General features: G+C 42.2%; 1 protein-coding gene across 1 annotated transcript in view; it reads left to right on the top strand.

The window, feature by feature from the left end:
* LOC308305159 (calpain-5-like) overlaps positions 1 to 23,262 on the top strand; it is a 44,761-nt gene extending 21,499 nt beyond the window's left edge. Inside the window, exons 7-13 of the mRNA XM_080749864.1 lie at positions 1,040 to 1,117; positions 1,824 to 2,019; positions 6,325 to 6,447; positions 13,522 to 13,724; positions 20,083 to 20,201; positions 21,801 to 21,937; positions 23,067 to 23,262. Coding sequence (XP_080605990.1) covers positions 1,040 to 1,117; positions 1,824 to 2,019; positions 6,325 to 6,447; positions 13,522 to 13,724; positions 20,083 to 20,201; positions 21,801 to 21,937; positions 23,067 to 23,249 — 1,039 coding nt within the window. The 3' untranslated portion in view covers positions 23,250 to 23,262. The remainder of the gene's footprint in view (positions 1 to 1,039; positions 1,118 to 1,823; positions 2,020 to 6,324; positions 6,448 to 13,521; positions 13,725 to 20,082; positions 20,202 to 21,800; positions 21,938 to 23,066) is intronic.
* Positions 23,263 to 26,739: the final 3,477 nt, after the last annotated feature.

Here is a 26,739-nt window from a genome sequence, read left to right on the forward strand (position 1 = left end):
AGTGGGGGTGCAAGCCTCAGCAAAATTATAACTTTAGAATATCAATATCTCAATAATGATAGCAGCACAAATTATAAAATGTACGGCACAATTCAGCACGAATCCAGCACTAAATAATGACACCATTTTTATATATGTTTTCAACATATGGGGTGCCAACTTCACGGAGGTCTTAGACCTCTCTTGTTCACTTTTACACCAAATCTAGTAGATCCGCTATTTTTCTGGTGAATATTCCTCCACAGATTAAGAGGGCGCTAAATAGTGTTCAAGTGGGTACTTGGTAGAGAGACTGTCTGGTAATTAGTAGAAGGACACCGGATTGCCTCCCGGGCCTGGTCGAAGTGTCAAATTCTTTTCCTGAGCGATCCCGCCTTCACCTTCCAGCGACCTCATTTGGGAGTGGTTATAGTAGGCCAATAGTATAGTATAGTATAGTATAGTATAGTATAGTATAGTATAGTATATCGTCGTTGTCGGGTGGAAACCTTGTAACTCCAAGTTTCAAATGTGTACGTTTTTTCGCAAAATAAAGCCCTGCTTCATCATACAAGGCCGTCGCACAAAAGTAGTGAAAACAGCAGATCTACAAGATCTACTTGTAGATCGTCTGTTTTCACTAGTTTAAATCATTTTTAAAATGATAAATGCAAAACGAACGGTTTTGGACATACAGTACAAGGTTTTCACCCGACAACGACGATATTGTAGTAGCCTATAGCATATGTCACCAAATGAATCCTGCAATCTGCATTCTCACCAAGCTCAAGAGATGATGAGAGAATTCCATTTACAATTTAGGCATTTAGCAGACGCTCTTAATCCAGAGCGACTTAATAATAAGACCTTCTTTGCAAGTGCAGGTAAGGTCACAGGGGTGGCCACAAGAATCTGCAGTCTTCGTTCGCTGCAGAGCAGGGGCAGATTTTATAGATAATGTACTGAGGAATGTTTGGAACAAAAGGGCTGGCCGGGCGGACGGAAAATTCCTTTCATCTCAATTTCTGCTGCCTTTTCACTGTCTGTTCCTCCACTCCAGCTCTGAGGAGTGGTCCAAGGTGGGCGAGGCAGAGAGAGCAAACCTTGGCATCACAGTGGAGGACGACGGAGAGTTCTGGTGAGACACTTTAATTGTACTTACAGTATTTATTTACAGTGTAATGTTACATGTAGTACAATTCATACAGGACACAGTATATCCTTTTCACACTCTTAGAGAACTGTTGGTGTCATGCACACATGTAGGGAAATGCCAACATTGACTAACACGTTTTAACCACTTAAAACCTACAGTAGGCTACATTCCGTACCTACGTGTCACATTGCATTGCGTTGTGAGCTTGTATATCTTTTTTTCCCCCAATGCTTGTTGTAAAATGTCCACACATTATCTTAAATTGCAATTAAAACTAAAATAACAGGAAGAGGAAGACATAAGACATTGCAGATCTCCATTATGTAAAGAGATATCACCCCAAAAAGTACTTATTTCTATCAATTACACTCTTCAAGAAGCCTTGATTTCTTTTTTGTCACATTTCATGACTCAATGAGTCAAAAAATTATTGGCATTGTAATTCGACAAAAACAAATAAATCTTCATGAATTCAAAGGATTCATGGGGTGTGTAATTGATAGAAAATAAGCAATTATTTGTGTGAACTACCCCTTTAAACACATTACAATACTTTCTATATTAACAAAAAGAACATACATTTCTCTTGCAAATAAGTCAAATCTCTCAGATGGACAATGTCCTCTCTCCGTCATAGTGTTGTTATATGACAGATGTTTGCATCCCTCTGTGTGTCCCCCTCCTCCAGGATGTCGTTTACAGACTGGTGCAAGAACTTCACGGACACGGACATTTGCCGCCTCATCAACACGGCTCTCATCAGCATCCACAAGACGTGGAACGAGGTGGTGCACTTTGGCAGTTGGACCAAGCACGCCGAGCCGCTGCTGAACCGCTGTGGGGGCTGTGCCAACCACAAGCAGACCTTCCTGCAGAACCCACAGGTATTGATTGATTGAATACTTTACCAGTAAGACTCCCTAAATCGGGAGATAAGCGACCGTCAGGTTGCATATACGGTATACACAAACTTTAGAAGGCAATGGTAGCCAATCAGGAGGGAATATGGGAAATGGGACAGATCCATGTTGATGACATGACTTTAGAGATACTGTGTACCGCTTTGCGTGATTTTAGAGCAAAATCTGTAGGAGCAGTGTGCAAAAATGTGTTTTGAAAGAATCGGCCTCATGGTGGCGCTAGAAGAGGGCCATGTGAGAAATGAGGGGTGGAGGTTGTAGTTTGGCAGCCAAGGAGTGTGTGTGCAAAGTTTGGCATGGATAGGGGCAACGGTGGCAGAGATGTGTACGGCAAAAGTGGGACGTGTGACTGACAGACAGCCGGTGGAGGTTTTGATAGTAACTGTGACCTGACGGTCGCAATTAGACAGAAATGTATTCCGGGGGAGCCTGGGATCAAACTGGGAACCTTCCGGGTTCCAAACAGCCACTCTACCTCCTGAGCCATTGCTGCCCATAATAACACATGTCAGCAACAAATACAAAACACTATTAGGCCTACGTATATGTACAAAGGAGAAAAAGGGAAATGGCAGCAGTGAGTGATGGGAATTGGCTTAAATACCTCCCCTTGTGGTCTGCAGATTTTTCAATCCAGCTTTAAACGAAACCAGTGATTTACATCTTTTTTCGGGGCATTCCAAGGTTTGGTGGCAGAGCAGTAGAATGGTAATGTTCCCATGTGTTTGTTATAAATTTAGGCCACAGACCCCGCATTTGATTCAGTTTTGTTTGTCTCTGGTATGGGGTACCATCTACACTGCAAAATCCTTAGTTTAGTCAGGGACACTCACGTCAAAGTAGATTACATTTATCGCTTAAGCGGAATACAGTTAAACTTGGCGTTAAAGGGCTCTGTGTTCGGAGATTTTTATTCAGGCAGCTTACTATGCAAAATCAGGGGACTTTATATATAGCAGTACAATAGCAATACATTGACATAATGACATATACTGTAAGCTTGAATCAGACGTACATTCTTGTGCCCTGCATAAACTAATTCTAAAGCTTCACTACCATGCTGGTTCCATTTTTACACTCAGAGTTACACACCCGTAAAGGGTCCATTCCGATCCCTGGTGATCCCCGCACGGATCCGTCAAATTAGCCTTCGTGATTTTGGGGGGTAAACAATTATCTCAAGAACAGATATACAGTCAGTGTATTATCACTTGAATGCCGATATCTCATTTGGCTCAGTTATGCACTTTGACTTTGTAGGGCAGTATAAGCAACGTAAAAGAGAGGGTGGATTATTTCCCTTTCTGGCACTGGGTGATTATGCCAGCCTTAGAAAACGGCTACTGTAACTGATCATGTACCCCAAAAGGCCTGTGCCATCGGTGACCTGAGATGGTCACCCTGTTCGCCTTGTAATTCTAGCCAATTAAGTGGCTAGTGACACCGTCTAGACAGCTAGGACTGAGAGTCAGGAAGCATGCACTGATTCTAGCAGAGGTGTATTTAATTTTACAAGCGATAGTAGTAGTGTATCAAGCCATGTTGTTACCCGTACTGGACAGAGGACCGGATGTTAGACATGTCATCTGATAGCGGTGTCGGTGTGTTATGACTATGAGACTGCTTGCTACACCAAGACACACAGTACAGTGACTCATATTCTGAATCTGGTCATCGCTGTCAGTTCTTTTACAGCAAAGACATTAAAATTAATTGCAGCATCTCAAGTGTAGAACCAACCAGCTAAGCTGATGCTACAGTACACTGTTACCCATTTGAAACGTGTGAAAGGGAAACGCACGTCACTGAGAGCACTGAACCGTGCAATTAGACTTTTTTCCTGGCAGCCGCGCTGACATGAAATAAATAGCAGGGTAAACACAAGTGTTACCAATCAAGCTACTAATGAAGGTTCATTCCATTCAGGTCAGAGTCAGGGTTGCTGCTATTGTAGGCTACATGTTGGCTCCCTGTTAAGACTCCTGGCTCTGCTACACTAAAATGGAATCTTCATGAACACCCGAGCATTTCATGTCAATATGGTTGCTGTGAAAAAGGTCATTCCTGATATATTGAGAAGAGCACTGCTGTGTAGAGTGTCAAAAGGGTGTCGAGTAGGAACCAAAAGCAGGACAACTGGCGCAGATAAATAACAAGTAAGTCGCCTTAAGGGCGAGAAGCGACCGCAGGGTGCGGGGAAACAACAGTCTTAAAAAAATAGTGTAAATCTGGCAATGTACACTACACACACACATACACAGAGACTAGCTGCATGCCTTGTCAATCAGTGATACAGTGCACGGCTGCAGTGAGACCAGGGCACATGAAAGGCAAAGGCACACACTATTAAGGAGTTTTAAATAATCAATGGTCGGGTCTCTCTGAATCATGGAAATAAACTGCAGAAATGTTCGCAGCTGAGTGCAATCAGTGTAGAGCAGGGCAAATGAGACAAATTGTGTGTGTGTGTGGGTGTGTGTGTGTGTGTTTGTAGGGGTCGCAGCTGAGTGCAATCAGTGTGGAGCAGCGCAAAAGAGACAGATTGTGTGTGTGTGTGTGTGTGTGTGGTGTTACAGGCAAGCATTACAGGCAAGAGTAACGTGTGACACAATTGTTGCAGGTTTTCACAGTAACTGTTCCCTGTGGTTGCTATAAACATAAGTATATCCCTCACAGGACATGAAACATGTTTCTTTGAAGACGTGAGGCCGACACTAACTCACTCTGACATGGTTTATAAGTAGACAGAGAGCTTACCAAACACAGGTGAAAGGAAAATACAATCAACAACACAGGTTGAATCGGAGTCCAAAAAACTGAAGAAATACATTTCTTCAGTTTTAAGGGCTGAGTATCGGGCTGTGAAATATAGCAGTGGTTCTAAATTCATTTGTTTGTTTGTTTTGTCTCAGGTCACCCCTGTAAATAACTTTTTCATCCACGACATCCCTGAATTATATTGTTACTTTATATCACCTTACATTTATGTCATATTACGCTACATAAATATGTAAATCTTTCCCCCTAAGATACAGTATGTCACGAATCACGATCGAGGTGAACTTGAGAGATTAGGACAGATTGTTTAACCACTTGAACCCCAGCATCTCTATTCTGGGTGGAACATTCACCAAACATAGCAGATCTATAAGTAGTCGGGGGCGTTAGGGATATGTCGCGCTAATCAGTCTAAAAGTGCAAGATTTTCCACAGATGTAGCCCAGGGCATGCATGCTCTAATGATTTAGCTAGGGCGCCCGAGTTGACTTTCTATACAGAAGGAAAATACCAAGAAAAACTTTAAGTAGGATCTGAGGGGTCTAACTAGGGGTTTGTCATGGTGCTAAATCCATTGCAAGCATTTGTTTTGCACAAAAAACCTTCCTTGGGCTAGAAATGGCCTCAGAAACCGATGCATGTATGGGTGAGCATTCATGTTAGTCGGAGGCCAATAGGGTTTTTTTTTCTCGTGCTAATCAGTCTAAAAGTGCAACATTTTGCACAGATGTAGCTCAGGGCATGCTCTAATGATTTAGCTAGGGTGCCTGAGTCGGCGACCTTCGGGGTCACCACAGCTCCTGAAAACACCCACAAAACTCTGAAAAGTGATGTCTCATCACTTTTCATCACTAAACCATCGTTTTCTTGAGCCATTTGTAGCCCAAGGAAGGTTTTTTGTGCAAAACAAATGCTTGCAATGGATTCAGCATCATGACAAACCCCTAGTTAGACCCCTCACATCCTACTTAAATACCCAGAAAAAAAGTGTTTTTCTGGGTATTTTCCTCCTGTATAGAAAGTCAATGGGAGCCCAAGTTGATTTGGCCGCTTGTGGCGACCCCGAAGGTCGCCGACTCGGGCGCCCTAGCTAAATCATTAGAGCATACCCTGGGCTACATCTGTGCAAAAGTCTGCGCTTTTAGACTAATTAGCACAAAATTACCATGTCATCTCCCTAACGCCCCCGACTAAAGCTGGTTGGGACAATTAAGTTCTGAGCTTGTATCTGCAATTTTTGGTGAAGAGATTTGATTTAGATCAAACAAGAATGCACAAAGTCAGGTCAGTTTTTTCCGTTTTGCTAAGTATACTGAAGTTATAAATTCTAAATATTATGAAAGTATTCTGCGGCACCCCTGGACTTCACCCCTAGGGTGCCACGGAACCCACTTTGAGAAACCCTGACACAGAGGACATCCACAGATGTAATGGTGTACTGAATCCACTTCTGCTCTAAAGACATTTTGTTGGTCCCTCCTTGTGTTCCAGTACCTGTTTGACGTGACGAAGGACGTGGACGAGGTCCTCATCTCCTTACAGCAGAGAGACATGAAGATCCACAGACAGATCGGCCAGGGAGAAAACCTCACCGTTGGCTTCTCTGTTCTGAAGGTAATGAACTATGACACTTTTAACACGATAGGCTCTGAGCCACACTGCTACATAATCTACCAGATAACAAATCTGTCCGTTTCATGGGGAGTTTTGGAGGCAGAAATTGCTCAGCAATATTGTTCATTGGCTTTGGAATGAGCTCAGACTGCAGCACCCAATGTTGTTTGATAGCAGCAATAATGTAGGGCTCGCTAACTCTGTTTCACACGGTATGTCCGAGAGGCACACAAAGATTCATGAGCCGTTTCTGTGTCTCAATACCAAGGACATAAAGAACGGCCCTCCTTGTGTCCCTGTGAAGAGTGTCCTCTTTAAACTTCAAACTAACTCGGAGAGAATTAACGTTCTCTCAAGTTTGCTAGAGCTTTTTGTAGCTGGTTTGTGGAAAATGCATTTTTGGTATATTTGGCTGTCCAAAGTCACACCAAGTCACATCTCACCGTAGCCTTGGATGACAAGACGGTATGAAGGTAGATATGTGACTTATTTGTGAGAACACGGTTCTGAGGTTGTGCACTTGTAGATTGATTTTGCAGTTGTATTTTGCTATTTTAGCAGTTGTACTCTAAGATCCGAGCAGTTGTAGCTCGGTCGTGTATGATTTTCAAAATAGTTTGCACTTTCTCCCTTTTTGGTCTGTAGGCCTGCATCTACTGTAGACTGGTCGGATTAAAATGCTTTTTATTGAACAATATGGAATATATTGGTACTTCTGAATGGCCAATTGGCCATATTCGTGGCCATTGGGTAAGCACTTTACATTTGAAATCAAAAGGTTTATGTAGATGTACGGACCAAAAAGGGAGAAAGTTCAAACCCTATTTTGTATCAGGGCTACTCTCACTGTATCTTCAGCCAAGTGTTCTTGGCTACATGCAAAGCGTTGACTTGGGACAGTACATGTACAGTACATGGGTGGCGAGTGGAGACTGATGACATTTCACAAGTCCATGGGAACACAAGGCATGTACAGACAAGAACAACAGTTATTGAGAAACGGCCATTGTCTTATACGTGAATCATGAGTTACTTATTATGCGAGTTTCATGATGTTACACATCTTTTCATGAGAAACCATGTCCACCACCAGACCAGACCCCGCCTCCTTTCCCAATCAGTGTGAACATGGAATCAGTTATTCCACCAGACATTCCAAGACGTTTCAATTCACATCCAAAAGTTGTGGAGATATCCTGCTAACAGACAAACACCATTAGAGGCCACTATTAGACACCTCTTCAGTTACAAAACCAGCAACACAGAGAGACGTTATGAAACCTGGAATGAAGGGGGATTGATGATGAGGGTCAGAGGACAGGAATGGCCGTTCCTCTGAGCTATGAGGCGTCAGTCCAAGGTTCCCTTATTTTTTGGGGGGTTTAGAGCTGTCTTTCTTTTTCACGCTTCATGTTTTGCTCCTCGATCGTCTTAAAATAATTTGGCCCACGTTTCACGTTTCTGCTCATTTCTTGAGCAAACAACGTTTGTTTGACCAGTCAGTCGTTGGGTTGTTTATAACGATCACGCAGACATTACATAATAACAGGATCATAATCGGGGAACAAAAAAGGGCTGTTTCAACACCACGTTTAATCATGATTAAAGACACATACTGCACTGTAACTTCAGCCAACGGCGCTCTGAGGTCAAACACAAAGCCTGACTTTCTTTGAGTGGAAATTGCTCACTCAACTCATGCCTGTAATTTCATATTTCACTTTCCGTATTTCATTTTCATGGCGATGCTGCTGTATATAAAATTATATATATCCCTTTAAATAACTTGTATGTGACACAAAAGCCAGACCTCGGCATTTCAAGTGGTCTGGATTTACTATGTGATGGGAGACCTGGCTAAATTCACACAACACGCCCCAGACAGACGCTCTTATCAGGGCTGTCTGCACTCGCTGACAGAGGTGACGGTGCTGTCTGTACGGACGGAGCTGACAGAGGCACGGCCAAGTCACGTAAGACGAGATGACCATGGGGACTGCGGGGCCATGTGTCAATGCGTGTGGGGGGAAAAAGCACAGGCCTATTGTTGTTGTTGTCGTCGTGCAGAAACCTCTTATTACAATTTAGGCATTTAGCAGACGCTCTTAATCTACAACGACTTACAATAAGCCAGGACAACACAAATAGTAATACATCAAATGCATAGAAATAGTAATCTATAGGATCATAGGTAAACCAAGAACAGTAGAATAATAAAAAACAAAGGGGGGAATAGATCGGGTATGCACGTGACATCATCATCATACCCGGAAGTTATGCGGGAACGCCTACTGAGTGGCGAAAAACTACTTTCTGGCCTTGACAGCCCATATCCAAACAGAAAAGTCCTAAACAATGTTAAACTCACTATAGCCACTCGATTTGCCACTCGATTTGCCATTCACTTTATGCATTCGCATATTAATGCCTTACTTTAAAAGTAGCAAAAATAGTAGATCTACAACATGCTCAAAATGCATGCATGTGTGCGGAAAAGGCATTGTTGCTGTCGAGCAGAAACCTCCTATCTCCATAATATCTATATTTTCTGTTAGTTACTTTTTCCCGTAAATTAACAAAAGTAGCAAAACATTGAGATTGTCTTTTGAGCTTGTAGATCTGCTATTTTAGCTACATTTGGAATTTGAATCCTGAAAAGTAACACTTTTGGGGTTCTACCCGACAGAGACGATATTGAAATAACCAAAGAGGGTTTTGTCTCCTATTAAATCTAACATTTCCTTACATAGAACTTTCCCGTTCAGAACCACTGCTCTCTCTAGAACTCTGCTATAATTTCCTCTTTTAGAAGACACCAGTGCACTCTATGTTCCTCATTAAAATAAGCTCATCCTCACAGTGAGTCACAGCATGAAACTGTGTCGCAACAATTACTCATTGTGTTATCTCTCTGCACTGAGCAAAACACGCCCTTATTTATACTGTCCAACTGCTGTAGACACCAGAGGTGTCAGGTGAGGCCGTGTGTGGAATATGTTGATTCAACACCAAAAGTATTGGTGGTGGTTGACATTAAAGGAATACAATACATACATAGACAGTAGATATAGTACATAGACTTACATTAGTTTTCTCCCCAATTCAGTCGTTATTCCAATTGATTCCTCCCCACACACATTTCTGTGTTGTCACTGCTGTTGTATCCTATACTGAATCACCAGTGAGGAGCCCCCACCGGGAGGACGTAGAAACTAATTCGTCATACTCCTCCTGCCCAACACTCCCTGCTGACAGGCACCCCTGTCAGCCCGTAGGAGCATGTACAGTGACCAATATCACCCTTCCCTCCCCAAACACAGGCCAATTGTGTTCGTATAGATGCCCAACATGCTCCACGGTGGATGGATTCAAACCCACGACCTCCGTGGTGGTGGGCAGTGACTTTACCGCTGTGCCACCCGAGTGCCTGCCTTTATTCATTTTGAACAGCTCTTCAGTGATGCTGAGATTACATTAGATATAACATACACAGCTCAAAAATAATTTTAATCGGTTACATATTGAGGCAGAGAATTTTGTGGCTGTGGTTTTATATTGTCCCATAGGTTAGTAGATTGTTTTAGCGTGGGTTATAAAGGTCGTTCCAAGAAGGTTGGGCACTAAATTAAATAGAATGTCTTTTCCAAATTCAGAGCGTTCTTGGGGGAACCATAAACATGAAAGGCAGTCATTCCATGATGGAGTCCAAAGTTCACATCCAGCATGATCGCGATGTTAGTTGGAAGAGTTCCAACAATGTCATTAAAACAGACCGATATACCAATGTTTATTACACAGAGGCAGCTTATCATGCAGGAATCTACAATGGTGAATACAATTATCGTTTCTTTGGCTGCAGGGCATCCCTCTAAACAACATTTTTCCACCCACAACATCTGAATTACATTGTTTTGGTAATCGTCTTACAATTTACAATTTAGGCATTTAGCATACGCTCTTAATCCAGAGCGACTTACAATAAGTAAGGTAAATACATCAAAACAATAAGCAAGCTAATACATCAAATACATAGAAATATCAATCTAGAAAAAATAACGTAGGTAGACAGAGCACCAAATCAATAAAAAGCTTTATATAAAAACCTAAAAATAAAAAAGTTATCAAGCTTTCATGTATGGTCATTGGGGGAAGGTGAGTGCTACGGTAAGTGCTATGGGCCTATAGGTGAAGTCTGAATAGGTTAGTCTTCAGGCCACGGCGGAAGCTAGGGAGTGAGTCTGTTGTTCTACTGTAAGTGCGACAGGGAGTTTATTCTACAGTTTGGGGGCCAGGAGGGTGAAGTGTCTGGGTCCCAGGACGAGTAGATTTTTACCTCATCTTACCTCATATTACGGCAATGAGTCTACATGTAGTTTATTCCCCCTAAGATAGTACAATGTTTCACAAGCGAGAACTAGAAGAGTATAGGCCATTTGTTTAGACAGGTTGAAAATATTTATATACTGTAATGACATTTAACAACTTGAACCCCAGCATCCCTATTCAAGGTTCAAGGTTCAAGGTTGTACTTTATTGTTATGTCTTTTGTACAGGTACATAAGTGTAAAATGTATTTTTGTTTGGCTTTCTTTCAGATAATGCAGTGGTATATATAAAATAACAGCAGAACAACAAAAAACAACACATCTCGGGTTAGCAATTATTTTTGCCCTGGACCGTTCTCGTCTTTGACAGTTTGTTCATGTGCCTGATTGTTTGTGGAAAGAAGCTTTTTTGCAGTCTGTTGCTAGTAGCTTTGAGACTGCGTAGTCCTTTTCCATGCGGCAACATCTTGAACAGAGTGTGGTTGGGTTGGGATGATGTAGATCTTTGATGATTCCCTGGTCTTTTTTGACACAGCATTCGTTGTACAGGGCTTGGATTGGGGGGAGATTGCATCCGCTGATGCTATATATTCTGGGCCAAAAAATAGCTATGATCTACAACCAATTTTTTGGGGGTACAATATTTGGTGTGGTTGAAAAAAGAACGCACCAAGTACAGTGCAACTTAGGTCAGCTTTTTAAGTATAGCGGGTCTGACATGGCACCCACTTTAAGAAACCCTGGTGTAGGGGATTAAGAGTAGAAGCAGCAGCATGAACTACGCTGAACTACTTCAACAAATCTTGTTCCTGGAGGAAAGGGGATTTTTTTTCCGTCTAGGGAAGCTGTTTCCATTTCTGTAGAGAAATGTCTTTCCACCACAGTTTGCTGGCAAAGATTGTTTATATGGTATTTAAATGATTAGTTACTTTCCACAACAAAGCCCGATTCCAATTCCATATTCAGTAACTCTCTCAACAACGGTAAAATCCTCAGTGTTAATTGAACTATTGAGTGTCATAAAGACTCTCTTTACTGTGGGTGTGCACTATTTGTCTGCAACTAAAGGTCCACACTGTGAACTTTTGTCTCCTGAGGGAATGCATTGCACGCCATACAATTGTTGTACCAATATCCACCACAGGGTGGCAGAAGAATTCATCTGTGTCTGCACCAAACAGAACAGTGAGTCAGTAGTATTTCACTGCTGTTGTTGACACAACCAGAAATCACATCTAAAAGACATCGGTGTACAAATGCAACCATTTGTGGGGCAGACATTAAATTAGTTAAAGGAGTAGTTCACCCCTAAAATGACTTTTTTTCTATTGATTAGTCACGTCATGGAGACTAGAGTTCAATAATATTTTTAGTTTTTTGTCGCATTCCTAAGACAAAAATGTGATAACAATAAATGTACCCCCATTCGTTCCGGATCCGGAATCAATAGGGGTAAATTTACTCGAATCAAATTTTTGTCTTAGGAATGTGACAAAAAGCAAATAATATTATTGAAATCTACTCTCCATGGCATGAGTAATCAACAGAAAAAAAAGTCATTTTGGGGGTGAGCTACTCCTTTAAAGGTCAAGTTTACTATAAGTATAGAGGGTTTAAGTGGTTACATTTCTGAAATACTCATTAACATGAATCCAACATATTAATAGAAGATGTATTAATAGAACAAAATACAATAATTTACACTAACCACTGATGATAGAGGCTGTCAAACAAGTATGAAGCCATCCATGAAATTGATGAAAAGTTTTAAAGAGGTGGTGCCATTGTTTTGTATTTTTCTATCTGTCTATGGAGTTAACGTTACACTAATAGACCCCCAGGTGTGGTTATAATATGCAAATATGTATTATGTATTTTTGGTTACTTCCTGAAGGCTGAAAGCCTCTGAGGGCCAGTTGAAATCACAGATATAAAAAGCTAGATACCTCGTCCACCGCTGCAGTTGATTGGAGCAACCCGTCCAACTTGATAGGCAGAAAAGCGGAAAAGTCGAGGGCAGGCTGCCACTCAAAAAAAACGACAGGCCAATCACAACGCGTCCCAGCTGTTGCGCGACGCAGCTGTTTTTAAGAGCTGCGTACGAAAAGACCCGCCCCCACCTGCGTCTGATTTGCCTACCGACCTTCCGTGTCTGCTACGCACACCGGCATGCGGAAGAATTCCAAGCCTGTCAATCAAAAATGCCTATCAATGCGAGACGGGTACCAGAGAGCCGGAAGAGGTGTCTACCTTTTTATGTCTGTGGTTGAAATACACTGATATAATGACATCATAATATAATCCCCTCCCCCTTTACCACACAACAGCACTGTTGTGTGAAGAAGTAAGCCATTTACCATGAGAGGGGGTGAGTTGTTGGCTGATTTACCACTGTTTCAGGGTTGAAACCTGAAACAGTGGTAAATCAGCCAACAACCCACAACCTTGAATGGTAAATTGCTTTTCTACCACCTTTTCCATATAAATGAAAGAAAACACAGTTGTATCTTGCAAGGATCTTTAGTTACACTTACAATCATTAATTGTTTCAGTTGGCGGGGTCCATGAGCCAACTCAAGGTTGTTGGCCTATTTACCACTGTTTTAAACCAATCAGAATCCAGTATTTGAACATGTGACTAGAAAAAGTGGTAGAATAATAAATAATACCTGATGATTATGTTGTAGAGGGGAAATAAATCACGGCCCAATGTCTTTAACTGATTTCCTTGTTCTCGTGGGTTTTCCAGGTGGAGCTGAACAGGAAGTACCGCATGCACGACATCCTGACGCAGCAGACGGTGGAGACGTCTATGTACATCAACGCTCGCACCGTCTTCAAGAGGTGCAATCTGCCCAAGGGCCGCTACGTCATCATCCCCAGCACCTTCCAACCACAGACCCTGGGGGAATTCATGCTGCGCGTCTTCACTGACGTCGACTCTGGCTGCAGGTACTGGGGTCTTTTCAATAAACAACAACAATATTAATAAAATACTGTTCCTACGAAACAGTGTGGGCTCGCTCGTGACTATATTCTGCAGCGTGCTAACTGTCATGTGAAGCTCACCCAATACTCCAGCTAACATCACTCCCAGATCTTCCGCACCTCATTGGTTAAGGGCCCTGCCTTTGTACTGTCTGCGACGGAACTCGCTATATACATAATGAAGATAACATACTTGTCTCGCCTTTCAGGCGAGGCCACAACTAGAAATACTGTTCCTACGAAACAGTGTAGGCTCGCATGTAACACCATGTATAGGCATAAAGATCTACCCATTAGCTGCACTTCATTGGATAAGGGCCCTGCCTTTGTATGTCGAGGAGAACTTGACTGATAGATCTACCCTTTGGCTGAACCTCATTGGCTAAGAGCCCTGCCTTTGTACTGTCGAGGAGAACTTGATGTAATAGGCTACGTCATTTTTGAAGAGAACTTGATAGATAAACTAGACCAGGTCAACCTGGTTGTGCCAGACCCCGGTTCTGCCAACCCCCTGTCTGTCATCATCATTTATGACATCATGCCTTTTGTAGGCATGTCATCATCATGTCATCATCATATATACCCTTTATATAGAAAACCCGGACAGACCGACATTTGCTTATGTAGGCCTACCCATTTCATGGGTCTGGCAATAATGAAGATAACATAGTGTTCTCGCTTTCAGCGAGCTCACAATAATAAATAGAACTGCACTCTGTCTAGGTGCCAACTTGCGACTCAAGCAGGCCACACATGGCCTACTTGTGCGCAAGCAGAGCACGCCACGACTCACAAGGTGTGCGCTGCTGGCCTCATGTCCCTAATGTCTTCGCCCGTTAATGAAGACATTACCAAGAGCGCTCTTATATACCAAACTCTACTGACATCATCACCAGGAATGCTGGTCCCTCATTGCCTGCAGGGGGACACCTACGTACATACATACACATTCCAAGAATCCCAGCCGTTTCAGGGCTACGGTCTTCAAATTCCCCAGTCACCTGTACAGTATGTACATACCCAGCCGATTACAGTACTTGCGCGCTCTGCTTGCGCAAGTAATAATAATAATGCATTTAATTTCTAACACACTATGTTTAAAACAAATCTAAAAAAAAGGAAATACAAATTTTACAAAATGAGATTCCCCCTCCCCCAACTATACAGTAATTAAAAAAATCAAACCTCGGTTCGAAGTGAAGCGGTGAATCTTAGTATAGAATTGTCTGGAGAGACGGTATGACAGCCGGTATAATAGGTTTTTAAAAAATATATAAAAAGTCCTGCTTGCTGGTCTCTTAGTTGTTTGTCAACTGCATCCCTCTATAATTATTTCAGTTTCTGTTATCTTTGTGGCCTACTACATTTTTCAACTTCTGCTAGATTTTCAATGTATTTACTCTTGTCTGCCTTAATGCAGACAAGAAGGCCAAATTATCATGTGAAGCTTGACCAATCCTCAAAGTATCCATTCATCTGACCGGGAGGGACACCGCACACATATTCTGGACGTACAGGACAGATAAAGCCTATTCATTCTGAACTGAAATGACCATATATGGACATGGGACACACATTTTGCTTTTTGAAAAAGCCTATTCATTCTGGACTGATATTTTGCACGTACGGGACAGGACAAACCTGTTCATTCTGGCCTGGAGTGACCATATATGGACATGAGGTGACATACATTGTGTTTTTGAAAAACCCTGTTCATTCTGGACTGAGATCACCATATATGGTAATTAAACGGACATTCTGTTTTTGAAAAAGCCTGTTCATTCTGGACTAAAATGACCATATATGGGCGTGATACACACAAAGCCACTCACTGGTCGGAAGCGGTTTTCACCGCTTCAAAAATATTTAAAAAATCACACCCAATGTGAAGTGGTCGTGCTTGCATAACGTCTTCAGACTAGGATTTAAGTCTAGGATGTACAGGCTATGCTACACACACACGTTTTACTATGGCAAAACGCTGAGGAAAAAGGCTACAGACACACGCACAGCCACTCTATGGAGCGGTTTACCACCGCTCAAAAAAAGACAGTTTAACACACTGAGGCATCGGACCAGTGCAAGGTTTTTAGGCCCCTTTTATAAATGTGTCAAGGGACTGAGATGGTCAGGGAGGGAGGGTGTTCCACAGCCGAGGAGCAGCTTGAACAGAAGGCCCTGTCGGTCCCCCATGGTGCAGAGCATGGTCTGTGTAGTAGTGTGGGCAGGTGGAGGTCTGTGTGGTGAGAGGAGTTCCTGGAGGTTCCTTGCTGTGCATGCACTGATGACGGGTGAGGAGGGAGACCTTGTAATCTAAATCCACCCTAGAGTATAGAGTGAATGGAAGATGGGTGTAAAAGTATGCTCGTATTTCCGGGAGCGTGTCGCTGTTACTACATCTCGTCTTTTCGACACCCGACTCTAACCCTCACCCTAACCTTAACCTCCGTGGAGTGAGTCGCTAACCCTCCGGTCGAAATGATGCGCGTTCGCAAAAGCGAGATTTCCCCGTATTTCCATCCTAGCAGCCCTGAACCTCTGAATGTATTGGAGTTTCTGGATGCTATTTCTCCCGATGAGAAGTGCGTTGGCAGTAGTCTAGCAGTAGTTCTGAGGTGGAAGAATGAGGTTTTGCACTGGTGTTTAATGTGGGAATCAAAGTTCTGGTGAGGGCCCACTTTAACACCCAGGTTGGTGACTGGTGAGGGTGAGATTCTGTCCGGAAAAAAGATGACTGGACCTGGTGTGGGGTGCCGATGATGAGAATGCCCTCTGTTTTGGGGCTGTTAAGTGTGCAGGAAGTCGTGTTTACTGTAAAACACCCCTTTGTATCCTCAAGGCAAGCGGTCAGTGTGGATGAGGATGATGCCCGCAGTATTCGGTCACTCTTCAGGTAAAGCTAACCTAATGCAGTATGTGTAGGGCAGGACCTCCGCCAGAAGCTGTCTTTTTCGACCCATCACAACACTGTTTTTATGCCTGTGGAAAGTAAACAGATCTGCATTCTGCACAGCATCAACTTAACTTCCTTGGGCATTATTTACTACTGCTTGGGCCTATCAAAACTAGCTTGGTTCTCTAACCTCGAAGAATGTGTGGAGCACAAATAGATTAGCCTCTCAAACCAGATCATCTCTTCTACAATCTCAGAATGCTAGTCAGCGCCGGCGCCCCCTATAGGCAGACTACGCACTCTGCGTAGGGCCCCCGCCGTGAAAAGGCCCCCCACGATGCTGACAAGAATGTACCAACCTTGATCAGAAACAGCGCAAAGCGCACTGAGTGTAGCGCAGGCAGTCTACTGCCATCTTTCCTGATTCAGACATCTCTGATCAGAGAGTCTTCTGATTGGCTGTCACTGTGTCACAACACTGTGCTTGTCTTGTACACTCTTTGGGAACCCGCCCCTCCTTCTGAGTGCAGTGCAGCAGGCAGCGTCTCACAGCTGTGACGTGACAGTTTGTTTGTTTTAGGTTTTAGCGTTTAACTTTTACACTTGAATAATGAAGCGTGTGTATCCATCTGGACACGATAAGAAAAAGAAGAAAAAGCGTCAAACAGAACTGCGGCAGCAGCAATCAGGTAAATAAAGGTTCAACTTGCACTGTGTGTTGTTTCTCATCCACGTTGTTGCATGCTGGCGTTTGTTGTGTAATCTGACCTTTCTCATCATCACTTGCTGCCTGTCTCGTCTGACTCGCTGCAGTTAGCGACTACAGTTGTGATTTTGTTTGGTTGTATTTTTAGGTCCAGTTTGTTTGTTGTTGGTGCTGCAGCTGCTGCTGCTGCTGGTTCTTAATTGTGAATGTGAGATTGTGAGGTGTGTGTGTATGCACAGACAGTGCACTGCAGACAGTGGTATAAAGTAACTAAGTACTTAAGTACAATTTTAGGTATTTGTAGCTACTTTACTTGTGTATTTTTCGTACTTCTACTTCTACTCCACTACATCTCTTGGATCCAAATATTGTACTTTTACTCCACCACTACACAATAATTTGAAAACTAGTTACTTTGTTTGCAGACATTAATTGTAATATTATATTAATATATTATATTATATTTAGCCCTATGTTTTACTTTGGGATTTGAGAATAGTTGATCTACAAGCTCGTAGATCTGCTATTTTCAAACATTTTGTACTTTTACTGTTGGTTTGGTACTTTTTGAAGTAAATGTTGATGACAACACTTTCATACTTTTACTCAAGAATTGGCTTACATGCAGTGATCCAATATTAGTCAGTAGGATTTTGCATTTTTAAGAAAGAAGCTGTTTTGTTTAGATAACAACTCTTAAACTTACACTACACCCCTGTAACTGTCATAACTACCCTACGCCACTGGACATTACAACAGTCTAATCCTAATGTTAATATTCCTCTAATTCTACCTTCAAACAGCCCAAATTTTTCGCCGCCGCCCTATCGGGCGGCGGCACATACCACGCACCAAGGCCCCCAAAAAATAATCGTGCTTAGGGCCCCCATGGGGCCAGAAACGGCTCTGATGCTAGTAGAGAGTCTCTAATTCTACCCTCTAAATGTTGAGAACAGGAAGGTCATCTGATCTTGTAACATTTATTTTAAAATACCTTTAAACTACAGTATATTTTTGAATTCCCAGTTCTGCTATGCAGCTACCTAGCATTGTTTTCCTGTAGGACATGCAGTATTTATTTGACTGCAAAGGAGAAACATAAGTGGTTGCCACCCGTACCGTATAATACGGAATCGTTCCGTATTGGACAATTAAAAGATGCGTTCCGTATTGAACCAATACGGAACGCGGTTTGTTCCGTATTTAACCAAATGCCCCATAAAGGCCTGTCACACAAACCTCAACACAGCATTTAACAATAATGAATGAAATAAAACACAGGAAAAGACAGCAAAAGGAGAGAGAGGCTCGCAGTCGCTGCGCTCTGCGCTCTGCCTCGTCCTCTCCTCTCCTCTCTGCCCGGGCTGCCCGGCCCCTGTCTGCATAATGCGCTGCATGTCGCTGTCAATCACCGTTACCTAGTTACAGTCAGTGATCACTGAACTTCCTCCTTCCACCAGGCAGATGCACACCGCACGCTTTAAAAGCAGAAAAGAATTAGTGCTCCATGGTTAATCGTTTTCAAACCGAAATCGCGATGTGAAATCCCGCGATTAGCGAATCGCAAAGGCCACGGTTTCTCTGCGAAGTAGTCTTCCCAAGCAACATGGAGACGTTTTAATTTTTAAAATCCCTTCATAATTGACTAAAGCAATGATCAAATCAAACTGTGATGACTTTCTTTGCTTCCACGCATCTCCACAGCACACTGCTGAAAGACAAAGTGAATGTGATTTTTTGGCACAGTGGTCACTGTGCAGGAGCATGGGAACAGCATGGGAACTAGGGATGGTGCAGGTGTTACAGCACCCCTATGGGGAAGTTCTCATTTTTTATTTAAATAAGAAAAGAACAAATCAAACATAGCAAAAATACAATATAGGTTATATCATGTTGTGTGTTATAGTTATAACTATTCTATGCATTTCATGGGTTTGGGACTGCATTTCTTCGCCGGCCGGCGGCTGTGCCACGCGCACGGAACGCACAGAACGCACGCACCGCGTGCCCGGAAGAGGTGTTCCTTATTTCAATTTCTGAAAGGTGGCAACCCTAGTTGGGAGGCGGGGGTGCGGGACATCCGATTTCTTTTCAGAGCTTCTGAACTGTTAAAACGTTTGAAAACTGTAGCAGCTAAACTGTCTTAAGTTAGCTAAAAAGGCAACATTATGTTGTCTCAATCCAAGTAAACAAGGCGAAAACTATTATTGTTCGTAACAGCCTTCAACAAAGACAACATGTCTTCTGTGGTGCAGATTAGCTGAGAGTTGTTACAGTTTTTGGATGACTTTAGTTTGGAGTCTATATTATAAACCACGTAGTTCATTATCTGATCCAGAAATGTTTCCATCCATTATGTCCATGTTTCTGAGCCTCCTGATAGCTGACAATACATATTCCTCCGTTCTCACAGGGAGCTAACAGTCATATTCCTCTGTTCTCGCTATACTGCCTCCCCCTGGCCAGCCGGTGGCGCCTGATGGAGGGGAAAGGAACTGTTTGGAATGAGTGTTCCTTCCACCCGCTACGTCCAACCGGGGAAGCTCCCCCCCCCCCCCCATGCACCGAAGGAAGCATGAGCTCAGTTTGGGGCTCTCCCCGGGTTAGCAGAGGGAGAGCAGAGCGCCAAGGATTACAGCTTAGGCAATTGGCACTGGGTGAAAAATGGGTTACAAAATCGTGCAATAAAAATGTTAAATAAAAATATTCCTCTGTTCAAACAGGGAGCTAACAGATGATAAACCCAGGATAAAGTGCTGGAGTGCCTTCCTTGGTTACCCTCAGATGGTCACTCATATCTACATCCATGCAGCCGAGGGACTGGAGAAGCAAGACAACGCAGGTAAACCACTCTGAAATCTATATTATGCAGTATAGATACTGTATATGATCCATTGAACCATTTCATTTGTTCAACTAGCCCTTACCCGTTCAAAGATATGAGCTCCGAACTGATGTGCAGTGTGTGGGTTATGGGGTGTGCACTGTGCACACAGTATATGAGGGATGGAAAGTAACTTTAACTGGTGCTTGCATGATAATATGTAGGAGCATCAATGTAAATACCCGTTTCGTTTAATGGCTACAGAGATACTGTGTAACGATCTGCATGATTTTTGGACAACATCTGTAACAGGGCCAGATATTGGATCCTCTATGTCAGAGATTCTCAACCTTTTTAACCACTTAAACCCTATGTACCTAGTTGACCGGAGTCTAGGGATGGGAAGATAATCGTTATCGTTATAAAAAAAAAAAAGAAACGCTCACAATAATCGTATCGCAGAGATTTGAATTTACAGTGAAATTGTCCTCCGTCATATTAGCTTTTGTAGATCTGCAAATTCAGCACCACTTAAACCCTTTGTACGTGATAAAACTCACCAGTAAAGAGAGCATTTGGTATGCTCTTAATTCACCCTGCACAAATCGATTCACCAAAAATAGCAGATCTACAAGCTCACAAGTTACAAGTTGTAACTTGTCTTGCTCTCTGAAAATAGCAGATCACGTGCAACGCATTGTGAGTTTGTAGATCGGCTATTTTCAGCATGCAATCATGGGTAAAATCAGGCATTAGGAAGCCATCAAGGCCTGCCAAATTTTGTATTATTTTTTGTCTGCAAAATCAACTGTTAATTTAGTCGACTAAAATCTTAACTCTTTCTGTGCGAAAACCGAATAATATCGGTTCTTTTTTCCATTCCAATACTAATTTTTTAATCTATTTCGCTTACCCTGAGCTGCTAGTAGCGACGTGGGTGGTCCTGGCTCCTCCACCGCTTCCCAACGAGCCATTCTACTTGTCCCGATGATTTATTCCATTGAAAATGGTTTAGAAAAAAGTTTAGAGCCCCCCCCAAAAAAACGCTGTTTCAGCAAGACGTATTAAGGATTACAAGAACCGACATTTTTCGGTTCATTTAGTAAAATGAATTAAATAATCGGAGGCATCAACGAAGCCCCGGTCTAATTTAGCATCCTATAGCACAAGGCCGCGATTCTGTTTACACGGCCCGTAATGGGAAGAAAAGGCCGCGCCACGCCGCCCACTCCAATAGAAAAACACATCTTTACAGCGGATTTTCTCCGGATTGTGTTCCGAGGCCAGCAGACAAGTTATTTTGTCGGCTGAATAACTTTAGATCGCTCTTCTAAAAAATTATATAGTCGATTGCTAACTGATAGCTAACTTCCTCCGGCTCGCTAGCATAGCACTCATTCGAGTGAAAAGCCAAGCCAGTTCAGGCTGGCGACCCGGATGTGATAGTGAATGCCTACGGGAGAATGGCTGGCACTCTAGCGGCACCTAGCGGCGCCCGGCAGTTATTGAGTTAAGATATTTAGTCAATTAAAGACTAAAACTAAAACTTTTCATGTGACTAAAATTAAATGACATTTTATTCAAAAGACTAAAGCTAGATCAAAATGTGCTGTGCAGGTGCGGACCCCTACGTTATCATCTACTGCGAGGGGAAGTCGGTGCGCTCCACCATCCACCCCGACACCCTGGAGCCAGAGTTTGCAACCAGAGCCATCTTCTACAGGAAGAAACCCCGCAAGCCTATCACCGTAGAGGTAAGATCACTGTCCACACACCAGTGGAGGAAAACGTACTCATGTTTTACTTAAAGGTATAGTAAGTGATTTCATTTAATTCAAATAATAACAAAATGGGTCTATGTTCTGATAGTAGGCCTACTAGTTACTAGTATAGAGTGTTTGGTCCATATTTGGACTTCAGCCTTATCTCCTGTGAGGAGAGAAAAGCAGTTTCAAAAACTGTTGGGTGACAACAAGTTTTCCTCCAATCAGGATAAAGTGGGGCCTTCCTCCAATCATGGTCGAGTGGGGACGGGCCTTACGTGCACCAAGACCTGCCCCCACTTGATCATGATTGGAGGAAGGCCCCCGCCTGTCACCTACATGAAAACTGAAACTGAAACTTAAGTGAAATCACAAAACTATCAGTACTGATAAATAGAAATACTCTGTTACAAGTAGAGTCCGGAATTCAACATTGACTTGAGTAAGAGTACAAAAGTATTGGCATCACATTCTGGGCTTGTAGATTGTCTATTTTCAAATGGCCAAAAATGTTTATAGGGCTGAATTTGGTAATGTATTGTTTTGTAATAATAATCTAAATCTACAAAGTACAGTAACTAACCTACGTTTTCAAATAAATGTAGTGTAGTAAAAGTACAATATTTGTATCAGTCTGGGATGTAGTGGAGTAGAGGTAAAAGTACTGAAATAAAAAACAAATAGCTGATTTACCACTTGTAGATCGGCTATTTTCAGTGATTAGTTATTTTAAGAGTATTTGAAGCGGTCAGACTAGCGATAGAACAAAAACCATAATGCTCTTTGATTTTTCATAAATGCAACCTGAGAGCCTGCAATTTCTTTCTATTCAACTGGTCAGCTGTACATAAAATAACAAGAGCAATTTTAATACGATAATACCTAAACATCGCAACTCTACATCATTGTGTTGTTTAGGTTAGCTTACATCCATTTTCAGAAATATTTATCTGTGGAACCGAGTCAAACTAAATGTAATGCCTCAACTCCTACATTCCAAGTGCTTGTCAGGGTTCATATAGTATTATTTTAAGGGGGTCACGGCCTGAAAAGTTTGAGAACCACCGTTTCCTCTCCGCTAACTCTCCCTGTTTCCCGGGCCGTTCCTCCTCCCATAAAGGTGTGGAACAGCAACGCTGTGAAGGACCAGTTCATGGGCCAGGTGACGCTGGCGGGGTCAGTGAAGGACACCACGGACCCCCAGAAGCTGAAGCTGAGGAAGAGAGGCCAGAGGATGGCCGAGGAGATGCCCGGGACCATCAGCCTGAGGATCGTCACCTCCACGCAGCTCACCGCCATCTGATCTGTCTGAGGCAGGGGTCTTCAACAGGGGGGGGGGGGGGGGGGGTCCTCAGAGTTACTACAGGGGGAGGGGGGCTGCCAAATCTTTGTGTGATAGGATTATTATTAGTTTTTACATTAACCACTTCCCTAGCATCCCTATTCTGAGGGTAACATTAGTGGAAAACAGCTGATCTACAGCGGGGCGCTGTGAGCTTATACAATGGGTCCTCAAACAATCTACTGTTAGTACGGTATACATGCTCTGAAAAGGCACCTGGTCCAAATTGCTGCATTTTATAATTGTATAAGTTATATCGTATTAACATGCTCGATACATGTTGGACAACATTACATTTTATTAATTAAAACAGTTACCATAATTGCCGGACTATAAGCCGCGGCATTTTTCCCATGTTTTGAACCCTGCGGCTTATACAACGGTGTGGCTTATATCGAGATTTTTACAGCTAACGGCCACCAGGGGCGCACTAGCAGGAAGCAGGAAGGACACCTGCGGCTTATAGTCAGGCGCGGCTTATGTAAACATTTGTTTTTTGTTCTAAATTTAGCTGGTGCGGCTTATATTCAGGTGCGGCTTATAGTCCAGCAACTACGGTATATAGTGTCGCTTTATACAGTATTCTTCATTGTATAACAAATAGCAAAGACCCATACAGTATCTATCTATATTGACCCCAAATAGAGATGCTATAGGTTGATGGTGGTTAATTATTCCACTACAGCAACAAGTTTGATGCGTCTATTTATAAACCACCTGGCCTCACAAACGATGGGAGGAATTTTGGAGAGGCACAGGGAAAAAGTGCATTCCTTACATCCATGAGATATGACAAAGAGAAAATGTATTAATAATGTTTTGTGCTAAATGTACTGAATATGTTGTACTGTGACTGCAGCGGTATGGCAGAGGGGATATATGTATGATATATTATGACCAAAAGTGGAGTTACAGAATGTTATAGAATAACTATCTGACACTGGGATTGTATTTGACATACTGTGGCACTGTGCTGTGCAACATCCTTGACATCGTATACGACTGTATCGGTACTGAATAGGATAATTCCGTATAAGCTTTATGCAATATCTTGTACTACAACACTAAGGTGACATTCGGTGACACCACCATTACAAAGAAAGTGCCTGTATCGCTCCCGACAAGAGCTGAGGAATGAATGAATTAATTGTGTTTTCATGTTTTGTTGTAACTCTTTAGTTGCAGTTATGTTTCCAACTATTATGTAAAGTAGGGGTCTTCAACAGGGGGGGCGCCAAATCTTTGTGTGATTGGATAATTATTTTAGATTAACAACTTGAACCCTCACATCCCTATTCTGAGGAGAACTTTGTCAAGTTTACAAAGTATCGACAATTTAAGTGATTAAATGTCTGAAAAAACACACAAATCCAACATATACTGACAACAGTGCTGTCAAACAAGTCTATGAATCTACCTATGAAATCGATGAAAATCTGCAATAGTTTTATACAACATGTAGACGGGGTCCCTGCTTCATCTCCCTCTCAGCTAAGGGGTCTACCCCTGATGTAAAGGTCATGACACAACTTCTACAGTACATCTATTCTACAGTATAGAGTGAATACGAGAACGCTCACCCCCAAAGCATGTTTGCTCGACCTCGTAGCGGTCACCACCAGGTATTCCTAAACGTAACCTCAGTAAAACTATGTCTAAACCTAACTTTATTCCAAAACGTAACCTCAGTAAAAACTATGCCTAAACCTAGCCTTATTCCAAAACTTAACCTCAGTAAGACAATGCCTAAACCTAAACGTATTCCTATCCTTAAAACAAATACAAGAACCGTTAGGGAGCGAGCGGTCCGTGAAAAAATACACTAAAAAATGGGAGTGAGTGTGTTTTGGGGCGAGCGCTCCGTTCCGGTTACCTACAGAGTTACAAACCATGGTTTTATCGCAGCTCGTCACCAATGAACAACTGTCCGAGCAACTCTTCAGATTAAGAGCAGCAGTGTATCGGCGGCAATTTTTTACAGTCAGTTCCTGTTACTTTTAATCAATATTTTGTATTAAGTTACTGTATAAACCAACATTCCATATACAGCGTCTTGTGAAGATATAATGTTGTTGTATCATTATTCATTAATATGCACAAGCACATTTCCACACGACTGCTGTTGGGGTGATGTTGTGTTTCCATTCCAGTATTATCATGACAATTACACAATGTTGTGTTTGCTTAATGTAATTTCTGTTATGAATTTTAAAAAGAATATCACAGACACGAATTTACATTCTTGTGTGATTTCTTTGTGATGTTTTGTGGTCCCCAGATAATCTATAGGCTATAGCTTAATGAGCAACAATGTTTTCTCAACTGTAAATAAACCAACATGTACAGTATGTATAAGTGTATATGAGTGCACATTTTCTAAAGTTACAATGTAAGGACTTAAGACCTTTTTAATACCAAATTGTCAAATATTGCGTATAAGAAAGGAGCAAACGTGAAAATAGAGGAACTACAATCAACAAGCTCTTTTAGTTACAGTAGGCTATTTTCACAATATTTTATCCCTGGAGCAAAGTCAAACTTGTAATGCCTGCAATTCCAAGTGCTGTTGTCTGGGTGTGTGTGTGTGTGTGTGTGTGTGTGTGTGTGTGTGTGTGGGTTTTTGAAAAATCTTTGTTCAAGTCTTTGAATATTTTGACCCAATTCATGGGTTGCATTTGTAGTCCTAAACGGCCATGTTGAGGACCAACACAGGTGTTTCAATTTGTCTGATTGGCATAGAACTAATGTTCTACGCCAATCAGAACACCTGTGTTGGTCCTCAACATGGCTGGTGTAGGACTACAAAGGCAACCCATGAATTCTATAAATGTCTTTTAAATCATTCTAAATCAGTGGTTCTCAGTGGTGAAATTAGACCTTATTCCCCATGGGTTTTCGGATCAAGGGGGCCCTGATCAAAGGGTCTGTTGTCTTTGCGCGATTTAAGCGCAAACTACAATGATTACCCCTAATATATTGGAAATTACTAAATACATATAATATCCTAGTATGAATTTATGTAGATATGGGCGCATTGGGCGTATATTTCTATTTAGGCCTATTAAAAACAAAATTTATTTTCGCCACTAGGGGGGGGGGGGGCCTTGGGTTTTTAAAACCCAAAAACCCTATCGAATTACGCTTGTGGTGGTTCTCAAACTTTTTCATGTCAAGAATAGGGATGGAGCTCATACATTTTTATTGATAATGAGCACCTTATCAATCCTGCTTATTGAGCCGGGCTTTTATCGAGCCCACTATTGAGCGTTTTCTAATATTTTGTGGAAATGTATGAGACGACAAATTCAGAACAAAAGATAATAATCTTTTTTTATTGGCCAGTTGTTGCGACTTTGAGTTTGTTGCTGACCACCATCTATGAAGATGGTAATTGACAAAAGTGACAAATATCATTAAATATTGTAAAAACAATCATTCATTAATGTGCAAT

The sequence above is a fragment of the Nannobrachium achirus genome (assembly GCF_963921795.1).
Source record: "Nannobrachium achirus genome assembly, chromosome: 19".
Taxonomy (NCBI): Eukaryota; Metazoa; Chordata; class Actinopteri; order Myctophiformes; family Myctophidae; genus Nannobrachium; species Nannobrachium achirus.